At 56.5% G+C, this 27212-nt stretch overlaps 10 protein-coding genes across 10 annotated transcripts; 4 read left to right on the forward strand and 6 right to left on the reverse strand.

The window, feature by feature from the left end:
• Positions 1-794: 794 nt before the first annotated feature.
• On the forward strand, positions 795-2591 carry TRIREDRAFT_72287 (uncharacterized protein; the record flags this gene model as incomplete). The annotated part of the gene is made up of 1 exon (XM_006968095.1): positions 795-2591. The coding sequence occupies one exon, from the start codon at positions 795-797 to the stop codon at positions 2589-2591; it is 1797 nt and encodes a 598-aa protein (XP_006968157.1).
• A 296-nt stretch (positions 2592-2887) lies between these two features.
• Positions 2888-5055, reverse strand: TRIREDRAFT_67272 (sexual sporulation-like protein; the record flags this gene model as incomplete). The annotated part of the gene is made up of 2 exons (XM_006968161.1): positions 2888-4243; positions 4315-5055. 2 exons carry the CDS (start codon positions 5053-5055, stop codon positions 2888-2890), a joined length of 2097 nt encoding a protein of 698 aa, XP_006968223.1.
• A 1763-nt stretch (positions 5056-6818) lies between these two features.
• TRIREDRAFT_67476 (uncharacterized protein) lies at positions 6819-7907 on the forward strand (the record flags this gene model as incomplete). Its single annotated transcript, XM_006968096.1, has 1 exon — positions 6819-7907. One exon carries the CDS (start codon positions 6819-6821, stop codon positions 7905-7907), a length of 1089 nt encoding a protein of 362 aa, XP_006968158.1.
• Positions 7908-8438: 531 nt separating this feature from the next.
• On the reverse strand, positions 8439-10429 carry TRIREDRAFT_67448 (aspartylglucosaminidase-like protein; the record flags this gene model as incomplete). The annotated part of the gene is made up of 4 exons (XM_006968162.1): positions 8439-9102; positions 9373-9892; positions 9963-10162; positions 10275-10429. The coding sequence occupies 4 exons, from the start codon at positions 10427-10429 to the stop codon at positions 8439-8441; spliced, it is 1539 nt and encodes a 512-aa protein (XP_006968224.1).
• A 1286-nt stretch (positions 10430-11715) lies between these two features.
• TRIREDRAFT_123408 (uncharacterized protein) lies at positions 11716-13551 on the forward strand (the record flags this gene model as incomplete). Its single annotated transcript, XM_006968097.1, has 6 exons — positions 11716-11836; positions 11991-12013; positions 12088-12365; positions 12426-12512; positions 12588-13421; positions 13486-13551. The coding sequence occupies exons 1-6, from the start codon at positions 11802-11804 to the stop codon at positions 13549-13551; spliced, it is 1323 nt and encodes a 440-aa protein (XP_006968159.1). The 5' UTR covers positions 11716-11801.
• A 668-nt stretch (positions 13552-14219) lies between these two features.
• On the reverse strand, positions 14220-15427 carry TRIREDRAFT_80920 (alcohol dehydrogenase; the record flags this gene model as incomplete). The annotated part of the gene is made up of 2 exons (XM_006968163.1): positions 15304-15427; positions 14220-15220 (listed from the first exon to the last, which is right to left on the reverse strand). The coding sequence occupies exons 1-2, from the start codon at positions 15362-15364 to the stop codon at positions 14220-14222; spliced, it is 1062 nt and encodes a 353-aa protein (XP_006968225.1). The 5' UTR covers positions 15365-15427.
• Positions 15428-18651: 3224 nt separating this feature from the next.
• TRIREDRAFT_80922 (uncharacterized protein) lies at positions 18652-19386 on the reverse strand. The gene is made up of 2 exons (XM_006968164.1): positions 19146-19386; positions 18652-18987 (listed from the first exon to the last, which is right to left on the reverse strand). Exons 1-2 carry the CDS (start codon positions 19234-19236, stop codon positions 18830-18832), a joined length of 249 nt encoding a protein of 82 aa, XP_006968226.1. The 5' UTR covers positions 19237-19386; the 3' UTR covers positions 18652-18829.
• Positions 19387-20219: 833 nt separating this feature from the next.
• Positions 20220-21602, reverse strand: TRIREDRAFT_5270 (uncharacterized protein; the record flags this gene model as incomplete). The annotated part of the gene is made up of 1 exon (XM_006968053.1): positions 20220-21602. One exon carries the CDS (start codon positions 21600-21602, stop codon positions 20220-20222), a length of 1383 nt encoding a protein of 460 aa, XP_006968115.1.
• A 1556-nt stretch (positions 21603-23158) lies between these two features.
• Positions 23159-23948, forward strand: TRIREDRAFT_110615 (uncharacterized protein; the record flags this gene model as incomplete). Its single annotated transcript, XM_006968098.1, has 2 exons — positions 23159-23306; positions 23404-23948. The coding sequence occupies 2 exons, from the start codon at positions 23159-23161 to the stop codon at positions 23946-23948; spliced, it is 693 nt and encodes a 230-aa protein (XP_006968160.1).
• A 505-nt stretch (positions 23949-24453) lies between these two features.
• Positions 24454-27014, reverse strand: TRIREDRAFT_67483 (N-terminal binuclear Zn cluster-containing/DNA binding domain-containing protein; the record flags this gene model as incomplete). The annotated part of the gene is made up of 2 exons (XM_006968165.1): positions 24454-26220; positions 26340-27014. 2 exons carry the CDS (start codon positions 27012-27014, stop codon positions 24454-24456), a joined length of 2442 nt encoding a protein of 813 aa, XP_006968227.1.
• Between the last annotated feature and the right edge of the window lie 198 nt (positions 27015-27212).

The following is a 27212-nucleotide window of genomic DNA, read 5'->3' on the forward strand; positions in this document are numbered from 1 at the left end:
GACGCAAAAGAACAACGAGAGTCGCTGAATGTACTATTCGGCACACGATTCCAAAGAGCCGGAACCGGATCCATCACCTCAGCCCGCCCCAGAAGCACGAAACAACTTACCTGCCGCCCTGTGGATCGTCCGGCTCCGCATTGTACATGATTCAGTAGTAGTACTACTGTATCAGTCAGTGTCACTGGGTGCTGCCAGAGCCATTCAGCAGTCTCTGGCGCCTGTCACGAGGCCATAAAGACACAAGTCATGCAGCGCCTTACATACAATACTCACTAGCGCCAAATGCTGCTAGGAATGCTCGACAAAAAACATGGCAATTATGGCCACATGCTACCTAGAAAAAAAAAGAGGCTTGAAATTCCCCTGTGACCGCTTACCTTGTCAGCCACGCCACATGTCTTATCAATGCGCCAACCAATCAGATAGCCTGGATTAGCTTCTCGTCTGCCGTCTACGGAGCAACCCCAGGGGTACTTCCCTTTCGGTAACTTTATTTTTTTTTTTCCTGGGAAAATATCTTGACGACAGGAAAATCGAACCTCATCTCCAGAAACTCGGCGCAATCGACGAGACAGTTTGGCAGGCGAATCCTAATAGCAGTCTGAATGATTGTGTAGCTGGACGGCATACGATTGTTTGCCTTTGCTCAATTGCTGCACCTCCCGCACCGTCTATCTATGAGAGCACTGATACGACCCTTGGCATCGTATCCCACCATCGCCAAGCTCGTCCTTCACCAGTGCCGGCCACGACCATCACCGACTCTCCTCCTCCGTCCATTCGCACACAAAATGGCCACCGTTGAAGCCCCCGCGGCTGCTCCAGCTGCTCCAGCCGCTTCCGCTCCCTCAACAGCCGCCCCTCAAGCCAGCAGCAGCGGCGCCAATGGCAACCGACCCAAGCGGCCGAATCCCAACAACAACAGCAGCAACAGCAACCGCAACTGGAAGCAGAAGAAGACCAAGCGGGAGAAGAACATCACCGAGGGCTCCTCGGAAGAAGTGCTGCGCTACGATATTGAGGCCCTCCTAGAATCGCGCAAGTCCGGAACCAACGGCGAAGAAGCTCCCGCCGCCGCCGACGCCGACGCGCAACAACAACAAAAGGAAGAAGAAGAAGCACTGCCGGCTGAGGGCACCGAGACCGAAGTCGAGGTCCTCGAGCTCTCCTCCACCGGCGACGGCCTCGCCATGCGGCCCGGCTCCGACCAGGTCTACGTCGTGCCCTTCACCGTGCCCGGCGACGTCGCCCGGGTCAAGGTCTTCCGGCACCTGCGCCGCGAGAAGCAGACCGTCGCCGACTTCGTCTCCGTCGTCAAGCCCTCGCCGCTGCGCGACGACGCCCGCATCAGCTGCAAGTACTTTGCCTCGTGCGGCGGCTGCCAGTTCCAGATGCTCGACTACGCCGAGCAGCTCCGCCGCAAGCGCGCCATCGTCGTCAAGGCCTTCCGCAACTTTGCCAACCTGCCGGCCGAGCTGGTGCCCGCCGTGCTCGACACCGTCGGCAGCCCGCTGCAGTACGGCTACCGCACCAAGCTGACGCCGCACTTTGACGGCCCGCCCGGCTTCCGTCCGCACAGGCGCAACAACAACAACAAGGGCGGCGGTCCCAAGCCGCACTTTGAGAGCTGCCCCGACATTGGCTTCATGCGCAAGGGCCAGCGCAAGGTCATGGACATTGAGGACTGCCCCATTGGCACCGACGTCGTCCGGCTGGGCATGAAGCGCGAGCGCGAAAGGATGCAGAAGGAGTTTGGCCAGTACCAGCGAGGCGCAACCATTCTCCTGCGGGAAAACACCCAGCGGTACGCTGTCGACGATCCCGCCGCCCCTTCGCAGGACAACCTCCCCCCTTACACCGTCCGCGCCGAGAGCGAGTTCGGCATCGACATCAAGACGTGCGAGACGGACTCCAAGGCCACCACGCACGAGTACATCCGCGACCACCACTTCACCAACCCCGCCGGCTCCTTCTTCCAGAACAACAACTCCATCCTGCCCATCTTCACAGACTACATCAAGCAGCACGTCCTGCCCCCGCCAGTAACCTCACCCACGTCCTCGTCTTCAAAAGAAGAAGTAGCCCCACCATCATCATCATCACCATCATCATCATCGGAAATCAAGTACCTCATCGACGCCTACTCCGGCTCCGGCCTCTTCACAATCACCCTGGCCTCCGTCTTCCAGCACTCCACGGGCATCGACATCGCCGCCGACTCCATCGCCTCGGCGCGCCAAAACGCCGCCCTCAACGGCCTCGGCGAGGACCGCTGCAAGTTCATCGCCGCCGACGCCGGCGAGCTCTTCAAGAGCGTCGAGTACAACCCCGATCAGACCACCGTCATCCTCGACCCCCCGCGCAAGGGGTGCGACGCCGACTTCCTCGGCCAGCTGCGGCGCTTCGGCCCCAGGAGGGTCGTCTACGTCAGCTGCAACGTGCATACGCAGGCGCGCGACGTCGGTGTCCTGGTCAGGGGCGAGGGCGAGGGGAGGAGATATGAGATTGAGAGCTTGAGGGGCTTTGATTTCTTTCCTCAGACGGGACATGTCGAGGGCGTTGCCGTGCTGAACAGGGTTGAGAATTAGCAACATGTATAGAGTTGAATAATCATTGACATGACATCACGAATATGAGATCGTCAGGTTTCTGTCATGGCTTCAAGGTGCATACTGCTTCATCGAAATGTAGAGGAAATCATACGTGAATATAGCACGGAGAAGAGGACAGAGACCAAGGCAAAGAAGAAACAAGAGCTCGCGGGAGAGATTCAATTGCTGCCAAAATTGCTATATGCCCTGATGGCTGTAAAGCAGGCGTAAAAGAGCTAAACGATATCAGTAGGTAAGCAGAGGAAACGGCTGGCATCCCTCCGCAAGTGGCTCTACTCCTGACCCAGAATTGCCTTCAGAGTCTCAACCGTAAGCTGCACAACTTCTGGCCTGCGGCTCATCTTCAAAGACTCCTTGAGCGCCTCGACGCCGCCCACCTCCTTGACCTTTTCCCTCGCAAGCTGACACACTTGCGCATCCCCGGCGACCATGTTGTACATCGAAACCACGCCTCTATGGCGCAGCCCTTCGTCCTCATCTGTGCACATGCGCAGAAGCACCTCGATGCCCCCTTCTCTCTCCAGCACCAGTTTCGCAACGCTCTCGTAGCCTGTGAGAGAGGCCAGAGCGCCGCCGGCCGCGCTGCGTGTGCCGTCGTCTTCGGCGTCCGCCAATGCGAGGAGGATGTGGATTCGGTTCTTGGCTTGCGGGTTGCCGTCCGCATAGAGCGCTATGCCTTCTGGTGCCTGCATCAGGTTGCACACCAGCTCGACGGCCGCTTGGGACACGCGTGCATTCGAAGACAGCATCTGTTCCTCAATTTGGTTCCACGCGATGCTTATAATGGAGCGAGGAATGTCCGGATCACTCATGGACGCCAGGTTGGTGAGTGCCATGAGGGCTTCAAACGTCGGAAGCAAGTCTCGTCGGTCGGCCGCGGGATCGGGGGGCAGAATCGAAGCCAGGGGCCGGATGGCAGCATTGACTGGGTTTGAGCGATTGCCTCCAAAGACGAGGTTAGGATCGGTGCTGATGAGGATGCGGGCGATTGCTTGCGCGGCCATGTTGCGGCCCGTCGTCTCGGTTTCCGGAAGAGTTGCCCACGCCGTCAGCAGCAGCTTGATGGCTCCCTGTTGAGCCAGCGGGCCACGGAGGGCTTTCGTCATGGAAAATGAGTGGATGATGGATACGATCGTTGAGAGTGATCTTGTAGACCCGGTCTTGCTGTGCGTGACAAGAACAGGCGTGAGACCGGCCTCAAAGACGGCCTTGCACCTCTTGGTGACGTGCTCGTCATCATCCAGGACGTCCGGCTCAGCCAGTTTGCCCGCTGCGTCGGCGTAGGCCTTGAGTTGCGACATCTTCTTCTCCTCTTCAGTAAGAGAGGGTCGGTATCGAGTCAGGTTGAGAAAGATGCTGAGAAGCCCATAGGTCATCGGGGATCGAGGAGGTGCGTCCTTGAGCGTTGTGACGAGCTTCTTGAGCAGCTCGGGATTGTTGACAATGGATTCTTTAATCTTTGGTTGCAAGGATGCATAGGCAAGACCTTCTATAGAATGCTGCTTTCCGTCACTCTCGTCACGCAGAATCATCTTGGTAAACATGCCGGATAAATCTTCAATGCTCGTTACCGCCGCATCCACCCTGGGTTGATTCGGATCGCTCGTGTTCGGGTTTGGTGGCACAGCCTTCATTCTAGGTCAGTCAGCTATTAACAACCATCGTCTAAGGAGGAAATAAAGAGCCTTTGGTCTCTCACCCTAAGTTTGGCCAGAATGACAGCGGCCAAGTGCCGGACCTGCTCCGAATGCTTCCGCATGTTGACGGAGCCGCCCTCGCTATGAACATTGGGTTCCGAATTCATGCTGCGGACCTCGCCGTCCAGATCCTGGTCAACCACCTCCTCGAGCCACTCGACGCAGTACTTTTGTATGGCCTCTCGACACGCAGCGTTCATGCAGGAAGCGTTGAGCATCTCCAGGCAGGCCGTTTCGACCTTTCTGCTCTTCCACTTCCTCCTCATCAGCGGGCCGAGCGAGACGAGGAAGCCCTCGTTGAGGAAGAGCTCGGCGGAGACATCCGGGACGATGGGGAAGATGGCCGCCGCCACACAAAATGCCACAATGTAGTCGTCGTATGTACCCCTCTTAACGCGGTCAAAGAAGAAGGCAGACAGCCTCTCGCGGCCTTTCTCGCCCGCGGCCCTCAGGTAGGCGGAAGTCGTCAGAGTGGCATGGCCCCTGACAACCTCTGGCTGGCGCATGTCGAGATAGCACAGGATGGTGTCGACGCAGTCGCCGTCAATGAGCTTGCAGATGGACTCGTGGTTCTTGTCCTTTTCCTGGGCGTCGGCGTCGTCGTTGAGCAGCTTGGTCAGCCCGTCGAGGTCTCTGCAGGTCTCCTCATCCTCCTGGCCGCCTTCCATCAGCCGCGCAAAGATGAGCAGCGTCTGGTCCTCGAGAGACGCGGCCGGCTCCGAGTTGTGAAGGGTCTCGGCCATGCTTTGATCCGGAATAGGATGGCGATGTAAGTATGGTGACCTCAGGGTTCTGGATGCATGAAGCAAGTCGAAGGGAGAGAGATATTTCCTGTCGATAACGAGTGGATATATGTCCGGTGCAGGCTGGCGGCTGCTTTTGGTGGTCTGCGGCAGTCGAGTGAAGAAGAGGCGTGGGATGAGATGGAAGCGATGCTGGCTGATGATGCGGGCAGGTGGGAGGTAATCGAGTCAACAAGAACGTCACAGGGTCGTAGCTTCGTAGCCGAGCAGAGTGATGAGATCGGAAGGAGGATATGAGCTGGATTGGTTGCAATGCAATACCTAGTAGGTAGGAGGAGGAGTATGAGAAGGAGAAGAGTAGATAAGGTACTCGTAACAGACGGGAAAAGGAACGAAAAAGAAGCTTGAAGCCTTGCGTCCCACTTTGACGGCAGTGGGAGTTCAATGCTCAAAACCCCACCTGCTGCCACCCTCTGGCGTCACCGTCGGTGTTAGTGCTGCTAGTCGCTGCTGGTGCCGCTGTTTGACGACCAGTCATGGTGCCTGGAATGCCACCAAGAACGTACTGCCGAGTCCTTGATGCACCCGACCTATGTAGTGCTGCAATTGGGCTCAAGCTGGGGGGTGCCGATTGCGCTGAAGACGGGTAAGAAACGCCGTAAGCTCTCAGGTACCGCATCAGCCCAGGGCGACATCACCGTGCTACAACGCACTCGAATCACCTATGTGACGAGGTAAATACTAGTAGGTACTAAGTAAGGTAAGATAATTGACAATCGTTTGTGAGGAGGTTCATACCTGACTCATTCCCTGAAGATATTACCTATCAAGATATACTACCCCTAGTCAGCGCCTCGCGGCTCCGAGACCCCCATCTTCACCTCAGGCCCAGCGTCCGACTCTACATAGAGGTCACCCAACCCGCAGTCAATATAAGGTAGCGAAAGACGCAATCACTCTCTTGTCCGCTATCATCGCAGAGTCGTGGGCTTTTTCTGCAATGACGAAAGGCGTCCTTGGGGATCTGCAGGCTTAAACAGAGCTTCTCCTATTGGTCAAGGTGAGTTCAGTCTGTACCTTACAAGGTTTCATGTATGAATTATTCAACCATACCTTATCAACGCCTTCGCCTTGTGTTCCAATTTCCATGATACTTTAATGTCTCACGAATCCCGTCCCAAGTTGCATGAGCACCAGGTCTATTTGTGAAAAACTACCAAGGTACCAATTAATACTTCCATTGACTCCAGTTCATGCCAGTTCACGACGGTTACATGCATCCGTGTACCTATCCCATCACGTGCCTTGGCGTTTTCTCCACCATCAAGAGCCGTGTCATCCTTGTCGCCCTTTTTTTCCACCTTTCAGCCTTGTCAATGACGGAGCTGCGCCGTGCAGCTGCTAGCCTCCGTCTCTCCAACTCTGGCTAGCGAGGCCACGCCCGCTCATGTCATGCCAATTCTCGCTCCTCGATATCCGGCAATGCCTCGTTGATCTATAGCTTGTCTGTTTCTCTTGTACAATTCTTCTTCGTCGAACGGATAATCACCTCTCGTCGTCAGTTCTCTCGTGCATATATCCCCCCAGTGCCCACTCATCCTCGATCGAACGATTCCCACACACACGACCACCACCCAGCTCCTCCGCGTCTCTGACTTAAACAACCAATTCTTTTCCACTCCTTCTTCTTCTTTCTCCTCCTCCTCCTCCCCATCCTCCTAACTTGACCTCGTAGCTGTCTCCGAAAGTCAAAAGCCCACGCCATGGACGCCGTCGACGTCTCGGAGCACTACGAGGTCACCGCGGCCGACAACTCCCCCTCCCTCCTCTCCATCGTCCTCGACACCAACCCGCGCGCCTGGGCCGCCCTCGACTCCTCCCTCTCCCTCGCCCAGGCAATCTCCAACATCCTCGTCTTCGTCAACGCCCACCTCGCCTTCAGCAACGCCAACCAGGTCGCCGTCATCGCCGCGCACGTCAATCGCGCCGTCTGGCTCTATCCCGCCCTCCAGCATCCCTCCTCCACGACCGTCAAGGACAACTCGGGCGATGTGCAGATGCACGACGCCTCGGCAGAGACAAGTCTCCCGCCGCCATCAGCAAACAAGTACCCCCAGTTCGCGCAGATCGAATCCTCCGTCTTCTCCTCCATCCAGACCCTCATGGCCGAGACCACCGTCCAGGACCTCGACCAGTTGACGACACAGCTCTCGGGCGCCCTGACCCTCGCCCTCTGCCGCATCAACAAGGCCGCCCAGGCCCTCAGCTCATCCGACACCACGCTCTCCAACGCAGCCCCCGTCAACGCCACCGCCCCGCCTCCCGTCAAGGGCCGCATCGTCGTCGTCTCCGTCTCCGACTCCGACCCGTCCCAGTACATCCCCACCATGAACGCCGTCTTCGCCGCGGCGCACAACCAGGTCGCCATTGACACCATTTCTCTCGCCGGCGACTCGACCTTTCTCCAGCAGGCATGCTTCAACACAAACGGCATCTTCCTCAAGGCTGCCAACCCGAGGGGCCTGCTGACCTACCTCATGTTCGGCCTGATTCCCGACACGGAAGCGCGCGCGTCCCTCATCACGCCGACCCACGACACAGTCGACTTTCGAACTGCCTGCTTCTGCCACGGCAAGGTCGTCGATACCGGCTACGTCTGCTCTGTCTGCCTCAGCATCTTCTGCACACCGCCCGACAACGCTGAATGCCTCACCTGTGGCACAGTTCTTGCGCTGGGCAACTACGGCGCTAAGCCCGCCGTCTTGCCTCGGAAAAAGAAGAAGAAGAAGAAGATTGCCAACGGCAGCGGGCGAGAGGAGACGGGCAGCGCGACGGGGACGCCAAGGCCGTGATTCATGGGTCGGGCTGCTGGAAACCTCTGTATATCGGGGGGAGCAGAGGAAGAGGAATCAGAAAAGATAGCAGACATTTTGTGATTATATGAAGGAGGGCTCTTTTTCGACATCTTGTAAAGTTGGAGCTGCCCATCGAGGAGTAGGCAGTTGCGCATGGATACCCAAGCGGGATGGAGATGAAACATCACTCGAAGTTGACTCGGCACCAGGCTCTAAGTGCAAGGATATAGAGTTCAAAAAAGAGATATCTATAGGGATAGAGGAGGATAATCGCTGCTCGACTATCATACAACAAGATTACAAGGTAAAGACATGAGGTGGAATCATAAAAGAGGAATAGGGGTGAGGAGGATGAGACAGAAAGGCCCTAAATGACAACAACGCCAGTGTATGTATATGTGTATCCCCCTTCAGTGCTGTCAAAGTGACGGGTTATTCGAGCCAATGCACCCTCCGACCTGCTTTACCGTGTTTACCGTGACATTGCTCCCCAAACACAAAACGCCCTCAACCCCCTTGGCTGGCTCGTTATTCCAGTCGAACCTTACGCCCGCCTTTGGCAATCTTAGCACCGTCCGGGAGCCTCGACATTACACAGCGCGGCTCTCTCTCCAGACCGCCCATGGATGCCAGGGCAAAGGAGTCTGTGTTGTGGGCAAAGTAGAGGTAGTAGCCGTTGCGGTTCTTCTTGACGGCCATGATGCCAATGGCGCCTGCGGAATGGCAGTTCTTGACCCCCGGGTGGTCCATAAAGTCCTTAGCTATGAAAGATTCCATAATGGCATCTTCGTCGTCGTCCTGGACGTCGATGCCAGAAGGGCCTCGGCGCGTCCCATGGTAGAGACGCTCGGCGCACCTCTGGGATGCCATTGTGGTGGCCATGTGTTCCCCCGTTCCGCTTGTCACGGCCGCGACGGTGAGACTGTCGGTGTCATCCTCGGCGCAGGGTACTACGGCTGTCCCGATGCCGACCAGGGCAGCTGGTCCAAGGCGACCTCGATGCTTCATGCCGATACCGCCAGATGAGGATCCCGCTGCAATGTGGCCCCTATCGTCGATTGCAATCGCACCAATAGTGTCCGTGACCAAATCCTCTCTGGAGCTATCAGACTGGAATCGGCGCTTTGCCGGCTGCGTTTTCGAATCTTTGTTCTCGTTCGATATGCTAAGCGGACGCTTAAGACCGCGGATACTTACTGCAGCGGAAGCCACCTCTTGATCTTGATCACCGTCGGACTCGTCCGACTCTCCGTAGAGCTCGTCGAAATATTCGCCCGGAGGCTTTACCTCGTCAACGTCGGTTGCTTCGTGATTTCGCCTTGGATTAGCCTGGTCTCGGGCGGCGTCGGCGCTCACTCCGTTATCGCCATTGCCCTGGAAGGTGTTGGGGTAGTGGCGTCTCGGACCTTTGGCAGATGAACCATAAGCCAAGTCGCCAGTCGCAGCCGTAGGTGCTCCATACATGAGCACTGCAGGGATTGACCGCGGAGACGGTCGGGACACAGATTTCGGGGGAGAGGCGAGAGCGCGAGCATACGTTGTTGGATACACCGGAGGATCGGAAACGTTGATTGCGTCGGACACTGGCGTGCCGACATATGGAGAGTCTGGCTGGCCCTCGTTCCAAGTGCCCGCCATAATGGCTGCAGTATGGTCGCGCGGAAAGATCCTATGAGGGTCCGGTACCGCCATGGTGTCATACTGGCATGGAGCGCAGCCCATGTTCATCTGGCCAGCAGAGCCGGCCCTGGACTCTCTGGACTTCATCTCGGCTCTCTTCAGGTCCTCCTGCCACCGTAGAAAGCGATCCCTGGAGTTTCTGGACACGAGATACTCGTTGGCAAACGTTGCCATGCCGTGCTCCTCGGCGAAGCTTCGTGCTCCTTCGCCGACGAGGGCATTGGGAGGGACCCGGCGGAGGCTCAGGGGTTTGTTGCTTGTGTCCAAGATGAGTTTTGCCAGCGAGATGGGATTCCGAATATCTATCACCAGTCTGGTTAGTTGTAATTGTCGTCATATTGTGCAGGTCCAACGGATAGCAGTATAACTCACTTGGAACAGCTCCGCAAGCACCACTGCGTCCTAGATGGTCAACAATGGTCGCATCACATTCGACTGTGCCGTCAATGGACAGGTTGGACCCGTAGCCTGCATTGGTAATCTCTTTATCCTCGAGGATCCGAAGAGCGACCTCGACGGCTTCGGTGGCAGTGGCGCCGGCTTTGAGGAACTTCATGCCCATCTCGCAGGCCCTATGGTGCAGACAGGTCAATAAATGCGAGGCGCATGTGCAGTCGAGAGGAAAGGCAACGGCTCAGGAAGAAAGCAAGACGCCGATAGCAAGGAAGGAAAGGAATGCCTTACGCAACGCAGGCCTCGAGGTGGACATGCTCGTTTTGGTGGCTATGGAAGCCCGCTCCAGCATGGATAAAGATTGCCGGGACACACTTGGGTTGTTTCTGGTTGAGGCCGAGAACACGATCGAGTGCACCGTCAGTTCCATAATCGTGTTTCGCCATCACGGGGGAAACTTCATCATTGTCACCACCACTGCTCATGCTTTGGTCAACCCGTGGATGTAGGCCTCCGGAGTCAAAATATGTTGAAGAGATCTGCCAGGCAGCCGGTCGGGAAACGAGGGACGCGGTACTGATATAGCGGCCAGAGAGGAGCGGGAGAAAGGCGGACTAGGGCTTGATAAACCCCTTGGAGAGGAAATAAAGAGTGAAAGAATGAAACGAGAAGATGGATCTAGGAGGCGATGGGGGTTTTTTGTCCCTTTGAGGAGCGTGCAAGAGACCCTTTGGCTGTCCAGCACTGGCCAATGCCACCGCCTTTTGTTCTGCCAGCCCTCGGACCGCAGTCGCCCTGTGGCCAGAGACAACCGAGAAAAATGCTGCGAAAGAAAGGCGTCACGACGAGCCCCTCGAGGTGCCCAAAGCCGGAGCTTCTATAAATATTCAACGGGTCCGTGAAGAGGGCAGGCGGGTTCTAGAAGAATGGCGATAACGAGGCCAAAGCGGTTAAACAGTGATGATGGATGCCGCAACAAAGCAAGGCAGTGACTTGATGGCGCATGATACGGACATGAATTCGCTAGGCGACACCTTCCTTGTTGTCAATGGCGATGCTTGACGTTTGTGTTGGATCTGGCAGAGGTGACGGTTTGTGTGGCCTGTTCCTCTGCACTGTTTCTTTCATAGGTAGTTCGGATTGGCCTGGAAAACTCTTGCTCTGTTCAGCAAAAGACGACCTGGACAAATGAGTGGTGATCCGGTCATGCATGAGAGGGCATTCATTCACTGATGAGGAAGCTGACGCTTAGCGAGAAATATGGCAAGCTAAAAAGAGAAGAAAGGAAAGTCAATAGAGCCCGTCGTAAGAAATAGCAGAAAGCCCGCGCTGATGCTGGCCAGATACCGGCTCGCGCATCTCCAGGTTTAGAAAGATACAAAGAAGAGAAGGCGAAGCTATTCGCAGCCCTTGGTGCATGACGTCGGGCCAGTTGCACGTTCTGGAAGCTCCCCACAGCCGCCCCCTTAAGCCCATAACCCCGGCCTTGCGGTCGCCGGCGGGGCTGGTGAGATTCGTCAGTGGCATCAACTGGAGCTGCTCCCCCATGGCGCTCTGTTTTAGCGGTCGCCCTCACTAATACCCGGTGCCTAACGAACACCTGGGCACTGGACAGGACTGGAGTGGTCAGCACGTTACGTACCTCCAGTCGTGTATCCGCCTTCTCCCCACTCGGCTGTCCCTGCTAGAGTCCAGCTGTCGAGCCATCCGTTGCTTTGCTGTGCTCTCCCGAACTTGCAACCATCTCCAAGCTTGCAGTCACCGTCACCGTCACGAGTCTGGGAGGGTCTGCCTGTGCTGCCGGCACCTTCTGCAATCATGGCGAACCAAACTCCCGCCGTTGTCATGGACAAGTAAGAAGCCACCGCCTGCTCTCCTGTTTCCCCCCCCCCCCTCTGTCCTGTTTACCCCCCCTCTCCTCTCCTCTCCTTTAAACGGACGCCTCCCCTCGACTGCCTCCCCGTGACGAATTCTGGGCTCAAGGTTGCTAACTCAAGGCTCTCGCAGCGGCACGGGCTTCTCCAAGCTAGGTACCATCTCGCCCGTCTCTACCTCACGTCCGAAGAACAGACCCCGACTGACATGTGCTCGTTCCCCCTGCCAGGATTCGCCGGAAACGACTCCCCTTCGTTCGTCTTCCCGACCGCCATTGCGACCAAGTCCGGAGCTGGTGGGGGCACCGGAGGCACGGGTTCGGGTCGTCCGGCCGTTGCCAACAAGCCCTCGTTCCTCACCGGAGGAGCTGGTCCCAGCGGCCACCTGAGTGCAAAGCGCGGAACCGAGGACCTGGACTTCTACATCGGCGATGAGGCCATTAGCGCCGCGGCCGGGCCCGGATATGGCCTGCATTATCCCATCCGCCACGGCCAGATTGAGAACTGGGTATGCGTCTCGGGGGAGCACGAGATCAAGAGGAGACAATGGGGTCTAACGGGCATATAGGACCACATGGAACGCTTCTGGTCAAACTCCATCTTCAAGTACCTGCGAGTCGAGCCTGAGGACCACTACTTCCTCCTCACCGAGCCTGTACGTGTCCCGCAAATCAACCCCCCAGGGCTGGATTGGTGAGGCGAGGAGCCCTGAGTTGCTAACGGTTGGTAGCCGCTGAACCCTCCCGAGAACCGCGAAAACACGGCCGAGATCTTCTTCGAGTCCTTCAACTGTGCCGGAATGTACATTGCCGTGCAGGCTGTTCTTGCTCTGGCGGCTTCGTGGACCTCGTCCAAGGTCTCGGATCGATCGCTGACGGGTACCGTCATCGACTCCGGTGATGGCGTCACCCACGTCATCCCCGTGGCTGAAGGATATGTCATTGGATCCTCAATCAAGTCGATCCCCGTCGCCGGCAGAGACATTACCTACTTTGTGCAATCGCTCCTCCGAGACCGTGGCGAGCCTGACTCGTCTCTGAAGACCGCCCAGGAGATCAAGGAGGAGTACTGCTATGTCTGCCCGGACATTGTCAAGGAGTTTGCCCGCTACGACCGTGACCGCAGCCGCTTTGTCAAGCACGTGGTGACGCAGCCCGGTGGCCGCCAGGTCACGGTCGACGTCGGCTACGAGCGCTTCCTGGCCCCCGAGATCTTCTTTAACCCGGAGATCTACACGTCAGATTTCCTGACGCCGCTGCCCGTGGTTGTGGACGGCGTCATCCAGCAGTCGCCCATTGATGTCCGACGAGGCCTGTACAAGAACATTGTCCTGTCTGGTGGCAGCACGCTGTACAAGGACTTTGGACGGCGATTGCAGCGAGACATCAAGCTGCTTGTGGATGCCAGGATCCAGGCCAGCGAGCAGCGCAGCGGAGGAGCCCGCAGCGGCGGAGTGGACGTCCAGGTGATTACGCACAAGAGACAGCGACACGGCCCCTGGTTCGGCGGCAGCCTGCTTGGCCAGACGCCCGAGTTCCGCTCCTACTGCCACACCAAGGCTGAGGTATGTGACGATTCGCCCCATTGGGATCAGTTGATGATGGCAATGACACTGACAAATGATATAGTACCAAGAATACGGACCCAGCATTGTGCGAAGATTTGCTCTTCTTGGCGGTCCCGGCGGTTCATAAAAGGGGCGGATTGGTCATGGGTGGGAGGATCATGAGGAGGGGCGGGGTGACTCCGTAGAATTTAGTAAGATGATTTTTGCCCGGAGAACTGCATTATATACACATGTATCTGCTCGATGCCAGTAGTCTCATTGTGCATTTTCACTCTAGTGAGTTGTTGTCCGTAAGGTATGGATGATCTTGAATTGCTTTGAGACTACCTAGGTAGTAGTAAGGTTGAATACTACCTAGGGTGAAATACGGCAAGATTGAGCGAGACAACTAGGGTCTGGTGGAAGCCATATTGTCATTATTATTTCACTGCACGTAAGGGAGTTGACAGTATTTCATCTCATATCTCATTAAACAAGAAAAGATCTGCTCATCGCATTGTAGTTGTACATCTTTCATCGTCATCTCATCTCATCATCATGTGTATCCGCAAACCAACCGACCAACCCACCAACCAACCCACCAACCAACCAACCCAGCTCCCTACCACCAGCTCATGCTCCCAATTCGCCCGCATTGATAACTCAACTCAATCTCACTTTTCAGCTACGCCCCTGTACAAAGTATATCGAGAATGCGCGAACCGTTCAAGAAGCAAAAAGAGAAATAGAGAAAAAGACACAAAAAAAAAAAAAAAAAAAAAAAAGAGAGAATCAATTGCCACCCCCTTTTTTTCTTTATCTCGTAGGATCGACAACGTAGCGGCCGGCAATCTTGGCCTCGTGCATGAGTGTGTAAATGTCCTGCAGCTGGCTGAGGCCAATGGTCTTGAAGGGGACGGTGATGAGGCCGCGGCGGAAGAAGTCGAGGGCCTCCTGGGTGTCGGCGCGGTTGCCGACGTAGCTGCCCTTGATGGTGATCATGCGGATGACGGTGTCGAAGACGGGGGCGCTGAGCCTGGCGCCGGCGGGCAGGCCGATGCAGACGAGGACGCCCTTTGAGCGCAGGTACTCGGTTGCCTGCTGGAAGGGCTTCTCCTGGGCGGCGACGAGGAGGGCGGCGTGGGGGCCCTCGCCGTCGACGGTGGCGGCGCGGACGTCGGCGACGAGGTCCTTGCTGGTGGAGAAGTCGACAAAGGCGGAGGCGCCGAGGCGCATGCACAGGTCGCGCTTCTCGTCGCCGGCGTCGATGGCGATGGAGCGCAGGCCCATGGCTTTCGCGTACTGCAGGGCGATGCTGCCGAGGCCGCCGCCGGCGCCGACGACGGCAATGGTCTGGCCGGGGCGGGCGAGCGACTCCTTGAGGCCCTTGTAGACGGTGATGCCGGCGCACAGGATGGGCGCGACGCTCTCGAGGTCGCACTCCTTGGGGATGCGGGCGACGTGCGCCGCCTTTGCGATGGCGTACTCCTGGAACGTGCCGTCGACGGTGTAGCCCGACAGCAGGGCCTTGTGGCACAGGGGCTCGTCGCCGTTCATGCAGTAGTTGCAGCTGAGGCACGACCCGTTGAGCCACTTGATGCCGGCGTAGTCGCCAATCTGGATGTCCTTGACGAGCTCGCCGCGGGCGACGACGACGCCCGCGCCCTCGTGGCCGCCGACCAGGGGCAGCTTGGTGTCGAGCGGCCAGTCGCCCATCATGGCGTGGAGATCGGTGTGGCAGACGCCCGAGTACTTGATGTTGACGAGGACCTCATCGGGGCCGGGCTTCTGGACGGGGATTCTCTTGTAGACGACGGCTGGGGAGAGGAGAGTTGTGTGTTAGCTTGGGGTAGGTTGAATGCTGGATGTTTGAAGGGGAAAAGGGGGGGAGGAGGCGTACGTCCGCCGGTCTTTTCGACGACCTGCGCCCACTGTTCAGAGGGGATATCGATGCTGCCCATGATGGATGATGGCTGTGGTTGTTCTGTTTAAGATTGTGTGGGGTCGAGTGGTGTCGAGAGTCTTCAACTTTTGTTGTGCTGTGTCAAGTCTGTCTGTAGGGCAGAGACGAGGAGGATTGATGATGGCGAGAGTCGAGTCTGGAGAGACAAGATGAAGGAACATCTCGAGACAACAACACGAGGCAGACAGCAGCCTTTATACCTCTCAATGGTATCAAAAGCCATTTTCAGCTACCTACCTCACACACATGGGAGTAGTAATAGGTACAACCACACAACAGGCGGAGGTGATATCATGGCCGGCTCAATTGATACGAAGCAAAAGTCTCGTCCGTTTCAATTCTCCGTCTTTCGGCTGGGCGGAGCTCGTCCTGACAAGCCCCCCCATGATTGGGTGGCTGCCTCTTTTTCGCCTGGACAACGGATGCCGTGACTTGATTTTCTGTGGGCAACCAGCCAAAAAGCCGCACCGGAGTCTGTCGATTGTCCGGGCCAGCCAGCAAGAAGCGAGGCAGAGAGATGAAGCGAAGTTGGAGGTGGTCTATCGAGCACGGCTAAAGGTATGGAACGGCTCGGAGGAAGCAGACCTGGAAGCAGGGAAGGCAACGGCGCCTCTACCGGCTTACAGGGGTCTCAGAGGCCTGTGCTGTGCTAATCGTGCACTGGATTGGATCGCTATAGAACTGGAGGTACCAGCGGGGGCGCTAGGCTAGGGCGGTTGAGCTGCAGGCGAATGTCATGCCATGTCCTGTGTCATGCCATCTGATCAAGCCATGATGGAGACCATCAGATGCTCCAAAGCAAGCCACTTTTTCATCCTTCCCATGTCTTGTCGTTTTGGCGTGTTGGGGCGGTTGAAGATGTTTCCGTGCTGTGGTAGGTATCTTTGTTGCATCATGCAGGATTCATTTAAGGCGTATCTATCACATACTGTATTGTATGATGGGCAGTGAGCACGTCGTCGTGTTATCGTGTCGTCACCATGTAAGTTGCTCCTCTTTTCTCATTGTTTGCAGCAAACATGACGACTCAATTGATATCTACCTAAGGTACTTCGTATCTGGGTAGTGTAAAAGACTGGCGTATCTGTACAGTAGCATTGCCCTCTCCGTTCAGGTGATGGCGCAGGTCAAAACACCAACATCTGCATCTTCATGATTCATTCCCCCCCGTCTCCAGCTCACAAGCACGACCATCCAACGTATGTATTTACGTCGCTCTGCAAGTGGAGATGATACACGCATACGTGAGAATGGCTGTGCTGCAGCGACTCAGCTTCGTGTAGATCCGTCCATACATACATCCTACAGCAATGAGGAGAAGCAACGACGAGAGCCGAGTGGTGCGCAACACTAGGTTCAATGGAACCGGTGGCGTCCCAAGCTTGGCTTCAACCCAGCCCCCCCGAGCTGTGAATGTGAAGCAATTCATACTGGCTGGCTGGCTGGCTGGCTATCGCATGCAGCACACGCACTGCAATGACATGTACAACAGCCCTCGTCCAATGGCAACCAAGCAAGGGAGACGGGGCTTCCTTTTAGATGCGTCACTACGGAAAGCCACCGATCCAGCTCAACTTCACTTGATACGGGTATTACGCAGGCTACCTACGAAGACACAGATTGAATGCTGAGCGGCAAAACGGGCAAAAGTGGGTTCCTCCCCCTTGGTGTGAAGCGGAGGCGGGATGGAGATGAATCCGGGGATGAGTGGAGATGGTATTATATCAGTTGTCACAGAGGAGGAGGAGGAGGAGGAGGAGGAGAAAGGAGGAGGAGCAAGCTTTGAATCTCAGCGTGTGTGGGGTTGGGACGAGATCGAATGGAGGCAAAGGCACCGACATGGCCGATGCTTGAGGTGGCAGCATGGGGGTTTCCGTGATAGTCGTAGTAATAGTATGCGGCTGCCGGCTCACCTTTGCATCGTGCCATGGGGGCTACGATTACCCCAGGTTGTCCGTGTGACCGGAGGCAGTCCATTGCCTCTGTGACGTATTACCTGTGTGATATACCTCGTCGGGGGTGACATCTCGACGTTCAGGGTTTGTATCTTAGGTATGTAGTCAACTGATACAACAAATGGCTATGCTATGTATAGATAGAGCGTCAAATAGTTGACTGACAAGTGAACAACATTACCTTAGCCTCCATCATAACCAGATCACATCCCGTGTTAGTTCAAGTTAGAGGAGCGAGAGATAGTAATAGTACCTCAGCAACACTGCCTAGATAGCTGCCTAACGATAACCATCCCCATCAATCATCGACACCAACAACATCCCAGCGACTATCATTACCCCATACTTCTGTCTCCTCATGCCTTCATCCCCCGTTCCGCCGATAGATGCGGGACTCGATAGTACATAGCAAGCTCCTTCGCTCGAACGGATCACCACTTCGATGCCTCCCCCAACACAAGCCCTTCACGGGAGGCGCTTCCCCGGACCCGTTGACTAGCCCTCTCTCGTTTTTAGTCTGGATCTCATCTACCCTGTTCCTTTTGCTTTTTCCGGCCTTTTTACGTACTGCGTCTATCCTGCCTTTTTCCCTTGTGGAATCCGGGGAAGGATGCGTCCACCGACGGGACCAACACACCGTCCCACTACCCTGTACTACTACTACGCCAAATGTAAAGAAGGCGTCAATGCTTTGTCTCAGAAACCCCTCCAAGCCCGGCTCTACGGAGGGCCAGATTGGATCTACTAGATGCGGGGAAAAAGAAGAGGCGTGAATCTGGGCCTAGAAGCTGGTGCCTAGTGCAGGAGGCTTGCGGGAATCTGAGGAAGAGGAAGAGATGATTGCTGTGATGACCAATAGTCGTGTCCGGATAGATCTACTCGATCTGGTCACATACTAGCACCAGGGGCCATCGTCGCAGAGATTTGCCCGTCTTAGCATTTCTTGGAAAGATGAAAGGCGGTGGGAGCTGCAATACAAGTGGACGAGGTTGCTACCACCTGGTCTCGGCTTGCTATGCGGGCCGTTACCTGCTCGAAGCTGAGTTCTGGGAATATACGCCGTTCTACATCTCCTCCCTCACAGGTTGAGGAGGACCCTTGGGTCCGAGCCTTTCGACCGGAGTCTGCTTCTTGGACCTCCTGATTGAATCCTTTGTTCTCCATTCGACCCCAGAAAAAGAAGAGACAAACAGACAAAGGAGACAAGCATGTTCGTCTGAAATCTGCAGACCATGGTCCCCTTCTACCAAGAACTACGGACTTGAGAACTCCAAAAGAAGCCATTACTTGAAGTCCAAAAGGAGGCATTATTTCGTTATTGAAAAGGAGACGAAGCGCTGAATCGGTTGAACAAAATAGGAAAAGGAAAAAAAAAACAAGTGTCTTCTCCCGCTCCCCTCTCCGTCACCTTGTTGTCCCTTGTCGCGACTTTATTCTCCCTCCCGCTCTGCAATTCCGAAGGCTTATTTTTATCTTTTGCTCTAATATGCACAAACAGAACCCGTCCCCTACACAGATACCTCGACAGACTGCGGCACGCCGTCGGCCGTCGCCGAGTTGATCTTCTTGCCCGTCTTGGCAATCTTGGTCAGGACCGTCTCGTAGGGCAGCGCGGTGACGACCTTTGCGGTCTGGTTGTCGAGGGAGACTTCGTAGCTTTCGACGCCTGCGAGAAAGAAAGAAAACCAACCGAGTCAGTGCTGTGTTTTTCTTTGGAGGGGGAGGGGCGCAGACAGTGCTCCTACGGCATGACGGAGGAGAGAGAGGGAGAGAGAGAGGGGAGGAGAGGAGAGGAGAGGGGAGAATGATTGTTCAAGAACGTACCCTCGAGCTTCTTGAGGACTCGGTCGATGGCGCCGGAGCAGCCGCCGCAGGTCATGGTGACGTTGAACTCGTAGGTGTGCGTCTCAGACATGTTGTCTATATTTCTCTTGTCTATGATTGTTCTTGTTTTTTTTTTTATTTGGCTTGTCGTGTCGACGTGAGGTGTAGCTGTTGTTGTTGTTGTTGCGACGAAGAAAGTAGGAGAAGCGAGGTGATGCGCTAGATTTGAGAGTGGTCGGTGGAAATGCCGTTAGACTTGATAAAGTGGTTTGTAATAGGTATGGGATTGGATGCAACAAAAAAGAGAACAAAGGGGTGACCCTCTTGTCTCTTATAACGAGGCAGAGAAGGCTGACTTACCCGATGACAAGACACGGAGTCGTATTAATAATATGCTCTCTCTCTCTCTCTCTCTCTGTATTTGTTTGTATTCTAATATATCCTGGGTAAGAAAGGATGTAGAGACATCAGCTTGTTGCTCTCTCGTCACCACCGCGCGAATTGCGCCACACCCCAAAGTGTCCAAAAAAGGGCGTCCAGGGGGACTCGGCGGGAAGAATCAAGTACAGTAGACTCCTATCTTGATCGGAGTTATTTGGGGTTTAGAGGGGCTTTTGGAGGGGTTTGGGGGTCACGAGTACTTGGCGTAAAGCGGGGTGCGAGGCTGTTTTGCAGTTGAAACTTGCTCACTTGTCGGTTTTGAGGTCGTTTCAACTGCGAGTGAAAAGAGGATGATGATAGGGGGCGAGCTTGATAGGTATGATGTTGCAGGATCGGGGAGATGCTGTCCTTTGATATGTCATTGATATGTCTTTTTTTCTTCTCTTCTTTGAGCTCCTGAAATAATATATCGTCTCGTTTGATACTACTACCTGATTCAAAGCAAACAGGGCATCAAGCATGATATTCTAGCGTCGACAAAGGGCTACGGCTCCTTTTTTGCCGTGTCCTGTAAAATATCGTCACTTGCCTCACCTCTTCTTACACGTAATATCCACAGCAGACTACACACGGAGCCCTTCATAATACATGACAGCAACATCTTCATGACATAGCACATCACATGTCTCCCGGCTAGAACCGCGCCTCAACCTTGTTCAGCGTGTCTTGCAGCGCCCAGTCGCTCCTCGCCCGCCGACTCATGACGGCCTCTGCCTGCTCCCTCGTGAACCCCCTCGCCTCCACCGCCGGGTTGTATCCCAACCCATTCGCCTCCCCGACGGCCCTCGAATCCATCGCCGGCGCCGCCTCGCCATCGGCGCGCCTGTACACCGTCACCACGACGGCTCCGCCGAGCCCCAGGTTGTGCTGCAGGCAGTGCCGCGTGCCCTCGACGCCGCGGTTGGTGGCCCATCCGCGCAGGTGCCAGACCAGCTCGGCGCACTGCGCGATGCCCGTCGCGCCCAGCGGGTGGCCCTTTGAGATGAGCCCGCCCGAGGGGTTGACGAGGTAGCGGCCGCCGTACGTCAGGTCGCCTCTGCGCACCAGCTCGTGCGCCTTGCCCCTGTCGCTGAGCCCGAGGGCGTCGAGCGCCACCAGCTCGTTTGCGCTGAAGCAGTCGTGCAGCTCCACGACCTGCACGTCGTCGCGCGCCGAGATGCCCGCCTCGCGCGTCGCCGCCTCGACGGCCCGCCGCGTCATTTCGTAGCCCATCAGGTCGATGGCGCTGCCCGAGAAGACGCTCGCGCCGTCCGTCGCGAGGCACTGGCCGGCAATCTCCACGGCCTGCGCCCTGACGTGCGGCGGCCGCTTCTCGAGGAACTCGCGCGACACGAGGATGGCCGCGGCGCCGCCGTCGGACGTCGGGCAGCACTGCAGCTTCGTCAGGGGCGCGTGGATGGTCGGCGACCGCCGGATCTCGTCGAGCGTGTACACCTGCTGGAACTGCGAGTACGGGTTGTTGGGCGAGTGCGCGTGGTTGACGCGCGCAATCTCGGCAAAGTCGTCGGCCGTCGCGCCGTGCCTCTCCATGTACTCCCTGCCGGCGTTGCCAAACATCTGGGCCGCGCCCGGAGCGTCCGCGACGACGCCCCTCGTCTCGGCCATGAGCTTGAGCGTCGTGCCCGTCGGGTTGGCGCGGTCCCTCCAGAAGCTCTGCAGGCTGCCCGGGCTCATCTTCTCGAAGCCGACGACCATGACGCAGTGCGCCGCGCCGCCGGCGATGAGCGAGCGCGCCATGGCCAGCCCCGTCGACCCCGTCGAGCAGTTGTTGTTGACGTTGTACACGGGGATGCCCGTCAGCCCGAACTGGTACAGCACGCGCTGCCCGCAGGTGCTGTCGCCGTAGCAGTAGCACGCCACGGCCTGGTCCACGTCGTCGTAGGTGATGTGCGCGTCCAGCAGCGCCTTGATGCCCGCCTCGAAGCCGAGCTCGGTGTAGTCGACCTTGCCGCGCGGCTTGATGAACTTGGTCATGCCCACGCCGAGCACGTAGACGGGCGACTTTTGCTTGCTCATGGTGAGGTTAGTGAAGATGGTGACGATGGTGGCGTTGGTGATGGGTGTTGGTGATGGTGTTGTTGATGATGGTGATGAGGTTCGTTTAAGTGGAAGATGGTTGTACTACTCCCACCCCCTTGGCCTCTAAACCATCAGACCAGCGTACGAGAAGTAGATACTGAGTAGTCAAGACTGCAAACTGATACTTGTGTCCCTGATAGTATGTATATTGGTGCAGATTCCGATTCCCAATTGCAGCATCGCTTCAGAGTGCGGGGAATCCGGGGTACTAACCAGCCCGGCGAGCGATGCCGAGGTAGAACGGCGGCCCGTTGATGCCGTTGCATCAAACAGACATGGGGATTGCCCAATTTGATACAAAAAAGCACATGCTTTAAAGAGCTTCGGGTTCCGCCGTAATCTTGTTCCGAGAAAGAGGTCATCCATAGGATGCTTATCGAACAGAGATGCAGCGAAGACGCTGTAAATGATCAAGCCTTATCTTCAACTCCATGAGAAAATCATAGCAATGGCTACACCAAACCGTGTCTCAAACGATAAGCCGTCTTCCCCAGGTAGCCACGCTAGGCCCAACCAGACCTACAGTAGACTGTGCGCTGCGTAGCAACAGATGGGCCAAAAGCACCCAAAACCCCCCTTTTTCAAACCCTCCTATCAGTAGAAGCCATTCACAACACACCAAATAAACGGCGGAAAACAATGATTTACACCAAATCTGACACAGCTGCCAGAGGGGCCATTCTCGCCCTGAAAGCCACAACAGACCCCATTTTCCACAGAAATAGTAGCACAGCTCCTCCAAGGCGTGTCAGTCCGTCACGTCAATCGCATTCTAGAGCCGTGCCATCAAAGCCGGGCTTCGATCCGTTCAGCCAGACCGCTACAGATGACGGGATGCCCTTGTGGCTGACCGTCCCAAGAGCGGAAGACCGATCAAGAAAATATCAGACTCATGAAGCGCGCCGACTTATAGCTCCAAAGTGTCAAAATGCGAACGCTATGGCTTGGGAAAACTTATGTGCTGATAGGTACCTACTTCTACCTGGAGAAATGACTTATAAGTAGTAGACAATACTTATGTATTACATAGGGTCCCATAGGGGGACCCAGGAAGGATCTCGGCCGATAGTATTAGACTTCTGACAGGGCCAACTCTTAGTCAAAACGTGGAGTGTGAGATTTACGCCGGCTGCCCCGGCCGAGTCGTACGGACCCGAAGGATTGTATTATCGGCCGAGTCTCATGGGTGTCTTTAAATCGTCCGAATGGCCATGAAGCGAAATGTATATATATAAGGCCTATTGCCAGAGTTGTTCAGCTCACTTTACTGTTCAGTACATCTCTACAACAGACAAAGCATCCACTTCAGTCATACAGTTAGCCAGCCGTCTTGTGAGATATCGCAGTCTTCCATCTCAATTACACCAACAACTCATCTCACCTCTGCCCCAGCAACCTCTTACTCAACAACCATATACCAGATCTTGCTCGTCTTTTCTACAATCTTGCCTGCACTGTCTTGTCTTTTTACAACCTCTATCATCATCACCAACATGCACATCTTCATCTCCGGTGCCACCGGCCGCAACGGCCGCATCGTCCTCTCCAACGCCCTCTCCCGCGGCCACTCCGTCACCGTCCTCGCCCGCAACCCATCCTCGTCCTCTCTCCCCTCCCATCCAAACCTCACCATCATCCAAGGTACGCATCAAAATCTCAGATTTTCTGTTTCCTCCCCCCACGTTCGATGCACTCTTGCAGTCCCAGTGTGAACCATATCATGCTAACACTGGAAAAGGCACCCCCTTCTCAGAGCAAGACGTCCAGAAAGCACTCGCAACACCCCGTCCCCCCAACGCCATAATAATAACCCTCAACCAGCGCCGCACGTCCGATAATCCCTTCTCCCCCTTAACCCCAGATTCACCACCCGATCTCCTGTCCACAACCACAAAAGTCCTCCTCGGGGCACTCAACGGCCTCTTCCAAGCTTCACCGCAGGCAGCCCCCAAAATCATCGCCAACTCCCTCTTTGGCGCCCGCGAATCATGGGATTCCCTATTCTGGCCCGTCCGCGCCATCATGTGTTGCAGTACCATGAAGCTTGCCATCAAGGACCACAACGAGATGGATAGGTTGATTCGCGAGAGCGGGTTGGCGTTTGTGTGCGCAAGGCCGGCGAGGTTGATTGATGGTCCGGCGGGGGAGGTCAAGGTTTGGTCTGATGAGGGCAAAGGGTGTGGCTGGAATGCGGTGATAAGTAGGGAGAGTCTGGGGGCGTGGATGGTGAGTGCGGCGGAGACGGACGAGTGGGATGGGAGGTCGCCTGTTTTGACGAATTGATTGAGATGAAGGAGGGACGGCGAGAGGGCTGGTGGGTGGTAGAGATTGGTGCTTTGATGATGGCCTTGAGGTATAATGTGATGGCAAGAGGAGGAATGGAGCAAGAGAACAAAAATGATTCAGTTCATCAGCCATATCATGATTCCTTGCCTGAATCATCCACCCTCTATTGTAAACAGGAGAAGATTAGAAGAGAAAACAAATCGTATCTGCTCAATATATTCATACGTAGGGGTATCTCCATCTCACACACTCTCCCATATTTCCATGAGACCAAACCAAATGTGCCCGACCGTCGTACTCAGATCCAAACCTCGCAAATCAATGACCTTCCTCTCACGAAACCGTGGTCATACCGCATGGCTTAATCAAGCGTAAAAAGAGAGAGAGAGAGAGTAAAAAGAAGAAGAGAATTATAGCCCAATTACAACACCGGACGATGAAAGAAGGATTAATGAAAAGAATGAATGTATAAGAGACGCACAAATGTAAGACCGACTGGGCATCAATCCCAGCCATCCCACATGATCCAGCCGCCCAACTCCGTCGTCTCCGAATGGCCCCCCATGCCGTAGCCGTGCTGCACAAACGGCATCCTGCCATGGCCATACGCCTCGTGCTGGTACTCGTTGCTGCTGCTGCTGCCGCCGCCGCCGCCGCCTAGTGACAAAGCGTGGAGCTTGTCCAGGGTCATGCTGCTCGCCCTCAGGCAAGCGTCCAGCAGGCCAAACAGATTCTTGGTGATTTCGTCGCTTCGGATGTCGGGCCTCCTCACCGTCTCCAGCACGACCGCGACGCACAGGATATCCTTGACGTCGCTGCCGCGAATGAAGCCCACGAGGAGATCAATCGTCTTCTGCACCGTGCCAATGAGCCGCGACGGCGACCACAGCATCAGGTCGTCCGGGACGTACGCCGGGAAATCGTCCGCGGGGCTTGGCGAGGCCCGTATGCCGTGCTGGGCGAGCAAGACGCTGTCGGCAGCGGGACGGACGGCCGGCTTGACAAAGTAGCAGACGCTCAGGGCGGCCTGGATGACGTCGCGCCGCAACATCTGCAGGTACATCTCGGACACGTCTCGAAAGTGCGGCAGCGAGTGGTCCAAATCGTCCAGGTAGTTGAGAATCACCATGCACGACCGCAGATACGCGCGCGAGATTTGCGCCGGGGCGTCGGGCACCCCCATGGCAAAGGGGCGGTACAGGGCCAGCAGAGGTCGCCGCACGTGCATGTCGAGGACGACGCGGTCGCGCCAGAGCCTGCTCTTCTGCGCGTCGCTGAGGGACGCATGCCGCGGGAAGATGTAGTTGATGTCCTCCATGAACCGGTCGAGCTTCCCGCCCACGTCGAGCACCTCCTGGTAGTCGCGGATGGTATCGATGCGGTTGATCATGTGAGCCACCTTCATCCGCGTGGGAAGCGTCATGATGGTGTACATCTGTATCTGGCTGTCGGTCGCCTGGTCAAGGGGCCGAGACGGCGGCAGCTCCGTCATGTCGGGGAACAGCTCGCTGTCGTCGACGTTGCGCGGCGGCCGGCAGGAATAGTCGCCGTCTCGGGTGAGACAGGGCATGTTGGAGGCAAGCGACATGTACAGGTCCATGTCGAGGACCGTGAACCACAGCCTCCGTCGGATCTCACCCTGGAAGGGCGTCATGCGCGGCTCAAACTCCGAGGGGTCCCTATGAAGGCCCATGGACATGGCCATGCGCACGACGAAGCCCAGATGGTTCCACGAATCCTGCGGCCGCTGGATAATCATCCTCTGGGCAAACAGCAGCAGCACTTCGACTTGCAGCGTGGCAATCTCCACGAGCTGCTTGCCCTTGAGGCTGTCGAGCCAGCTCCGAACGAGCGCGCACGCAGTCGGGATGTGCACGCCCTCCACGCGCTCCTGGTGGCCCAGCCCCCTGGATTTGGTGTCGAACCTCGACGCTACCGCCAACACCGACAGCATCTGGGGAAGAAACTGCTCGGGCTGCGGATTGCCCTGCCAGTACTGGTTATACTGCTCCCAAAATGTCGGGGTGTGGAGGATCCTGTATTGCGTCTCCGAAGTGTCGAAATACGCCGCCATGAGGCGGTCACAGACTGCCTTTCTGGGCAAGATGTCCATCATTCTCTTGTGGATAGGCATCATAGAGTCGACAAAGACGGTGATGGGGGTCAGAGACTTTGCTAATTCGCTTCGCAGATGCCTATGTAGCTTCTCGAAGCTGGGGAAGGGCTCTCGCCGGAAGTTGTGGGCTATATATGCCTTGGCATCGTCAAACTAGGAGAGAGAGAAAACAGAAAGAGTCAGCTCTTGCTGCCACAGCAAAGGGGATGGATCAAGGAAGGGGGGATCAAATCGAGACTCGGACCTCCAATGGTTCATCAGGGCCAACTTACCAGGTTTAGCATCACCCGGGAGTCGTTCTGCCCAAAGTACCGCGTCCTCGTGGCCCCCCGTTTGACCGTCAATCCCCGTATCGTCTCTGGCGCCCCGGCGACGATGCTGCTGCTGCTGCCGCCGCCGCCGCCCTCAGCCCTGCTTGGACTCCGCGCGAGGATCTGCTTCTCCAGGCGCTCCATCCGTATGGACAGCTCCTCGAGCAACGGGAGGCTGGCGGGATCGCTCGCCTTGGCCGGTCTGGGAGCGGCAGCATCGCCGTACGAGGCGGCCAGCGCAGGCAGCGCGCTGTGCGAGTAGTTGCGCTTGGCTGGGCGGCCCGGCTCGGCTCCCTCAGCGTCCGAGCCATCGGACAGGTTGGCCGAGTCTTGGTCGGGAGCGTATCTGCAGGGACGGTTGGACTTTTGGCATTGCGAGCAGGGGCAGAGGCGATCGCAGCGAAGCTTTCGTTTGCGACACTCGGTGCAGGACTTGACGGGCCTGGGCCGCTTGACGCTGCGCTGCTGTTGCTGCTGCTGCTGTTGTTGCTGCTGCTGGGTCTGTGATTGCTGCTGTTGTGACGGCTCGTTCTGTGGTTGGTTCTGCTGCTGCTGCTGCGACTGCTGCAGTGCCTGTGAAGACGCGCCCAGGAGATGCTGGTGCGGCTGCTGTCGCGGCGAGGGCTGCTGAGACATGGACGAGGTGTCGTAGGGACTGGCTCCGTCACTGGGATTCGAGGCATCGACCAGCATGGCCGGCGACTGCGCCGCCCCGGGCTCGGAGACGGAGGGAAAGGTATGCATTGAGGCCATCCAGAAGGGAGGGAGGGGAGGGGCAGGAGAGGAGAGGCGATGGGACAAGAGAACGATGGGGAGGAGGGGCCAGAGGCGACT

The sequence above is a fragment of the Trichoderma reesei genome (assembly GCF_000167675.1).
Source record: "Trichoderma reesei QM6a unplaced genomic scaffold TRIREscaffold_21, whole genome shotgun sequence".
Taxonomy (NCBI): domain Eukaryota; kingdom Fungi; phylum Ascomycota; class Sordariomycetes; order Hypocreales; family Hypocreaceae; genus Trichoderma; species Trichoderma reesei.

Coding starts and splice junctions, on each gene's coding strand:
- TRIREDRAFT_80922 (XM_006968164.1), bottom strand. CDS start 19,236: ATGTCTGAGACGCACACCTACGAGTTCAACGTCACCATGACCTGCGGC. Junction 18,988..19,145: donor AGTCCTCAAGAAGCTCGAGG/GTACGTTCTTGA, acceptor TCTTTCTCGCAG/GCGTCGAAAGCTACGAAGTC.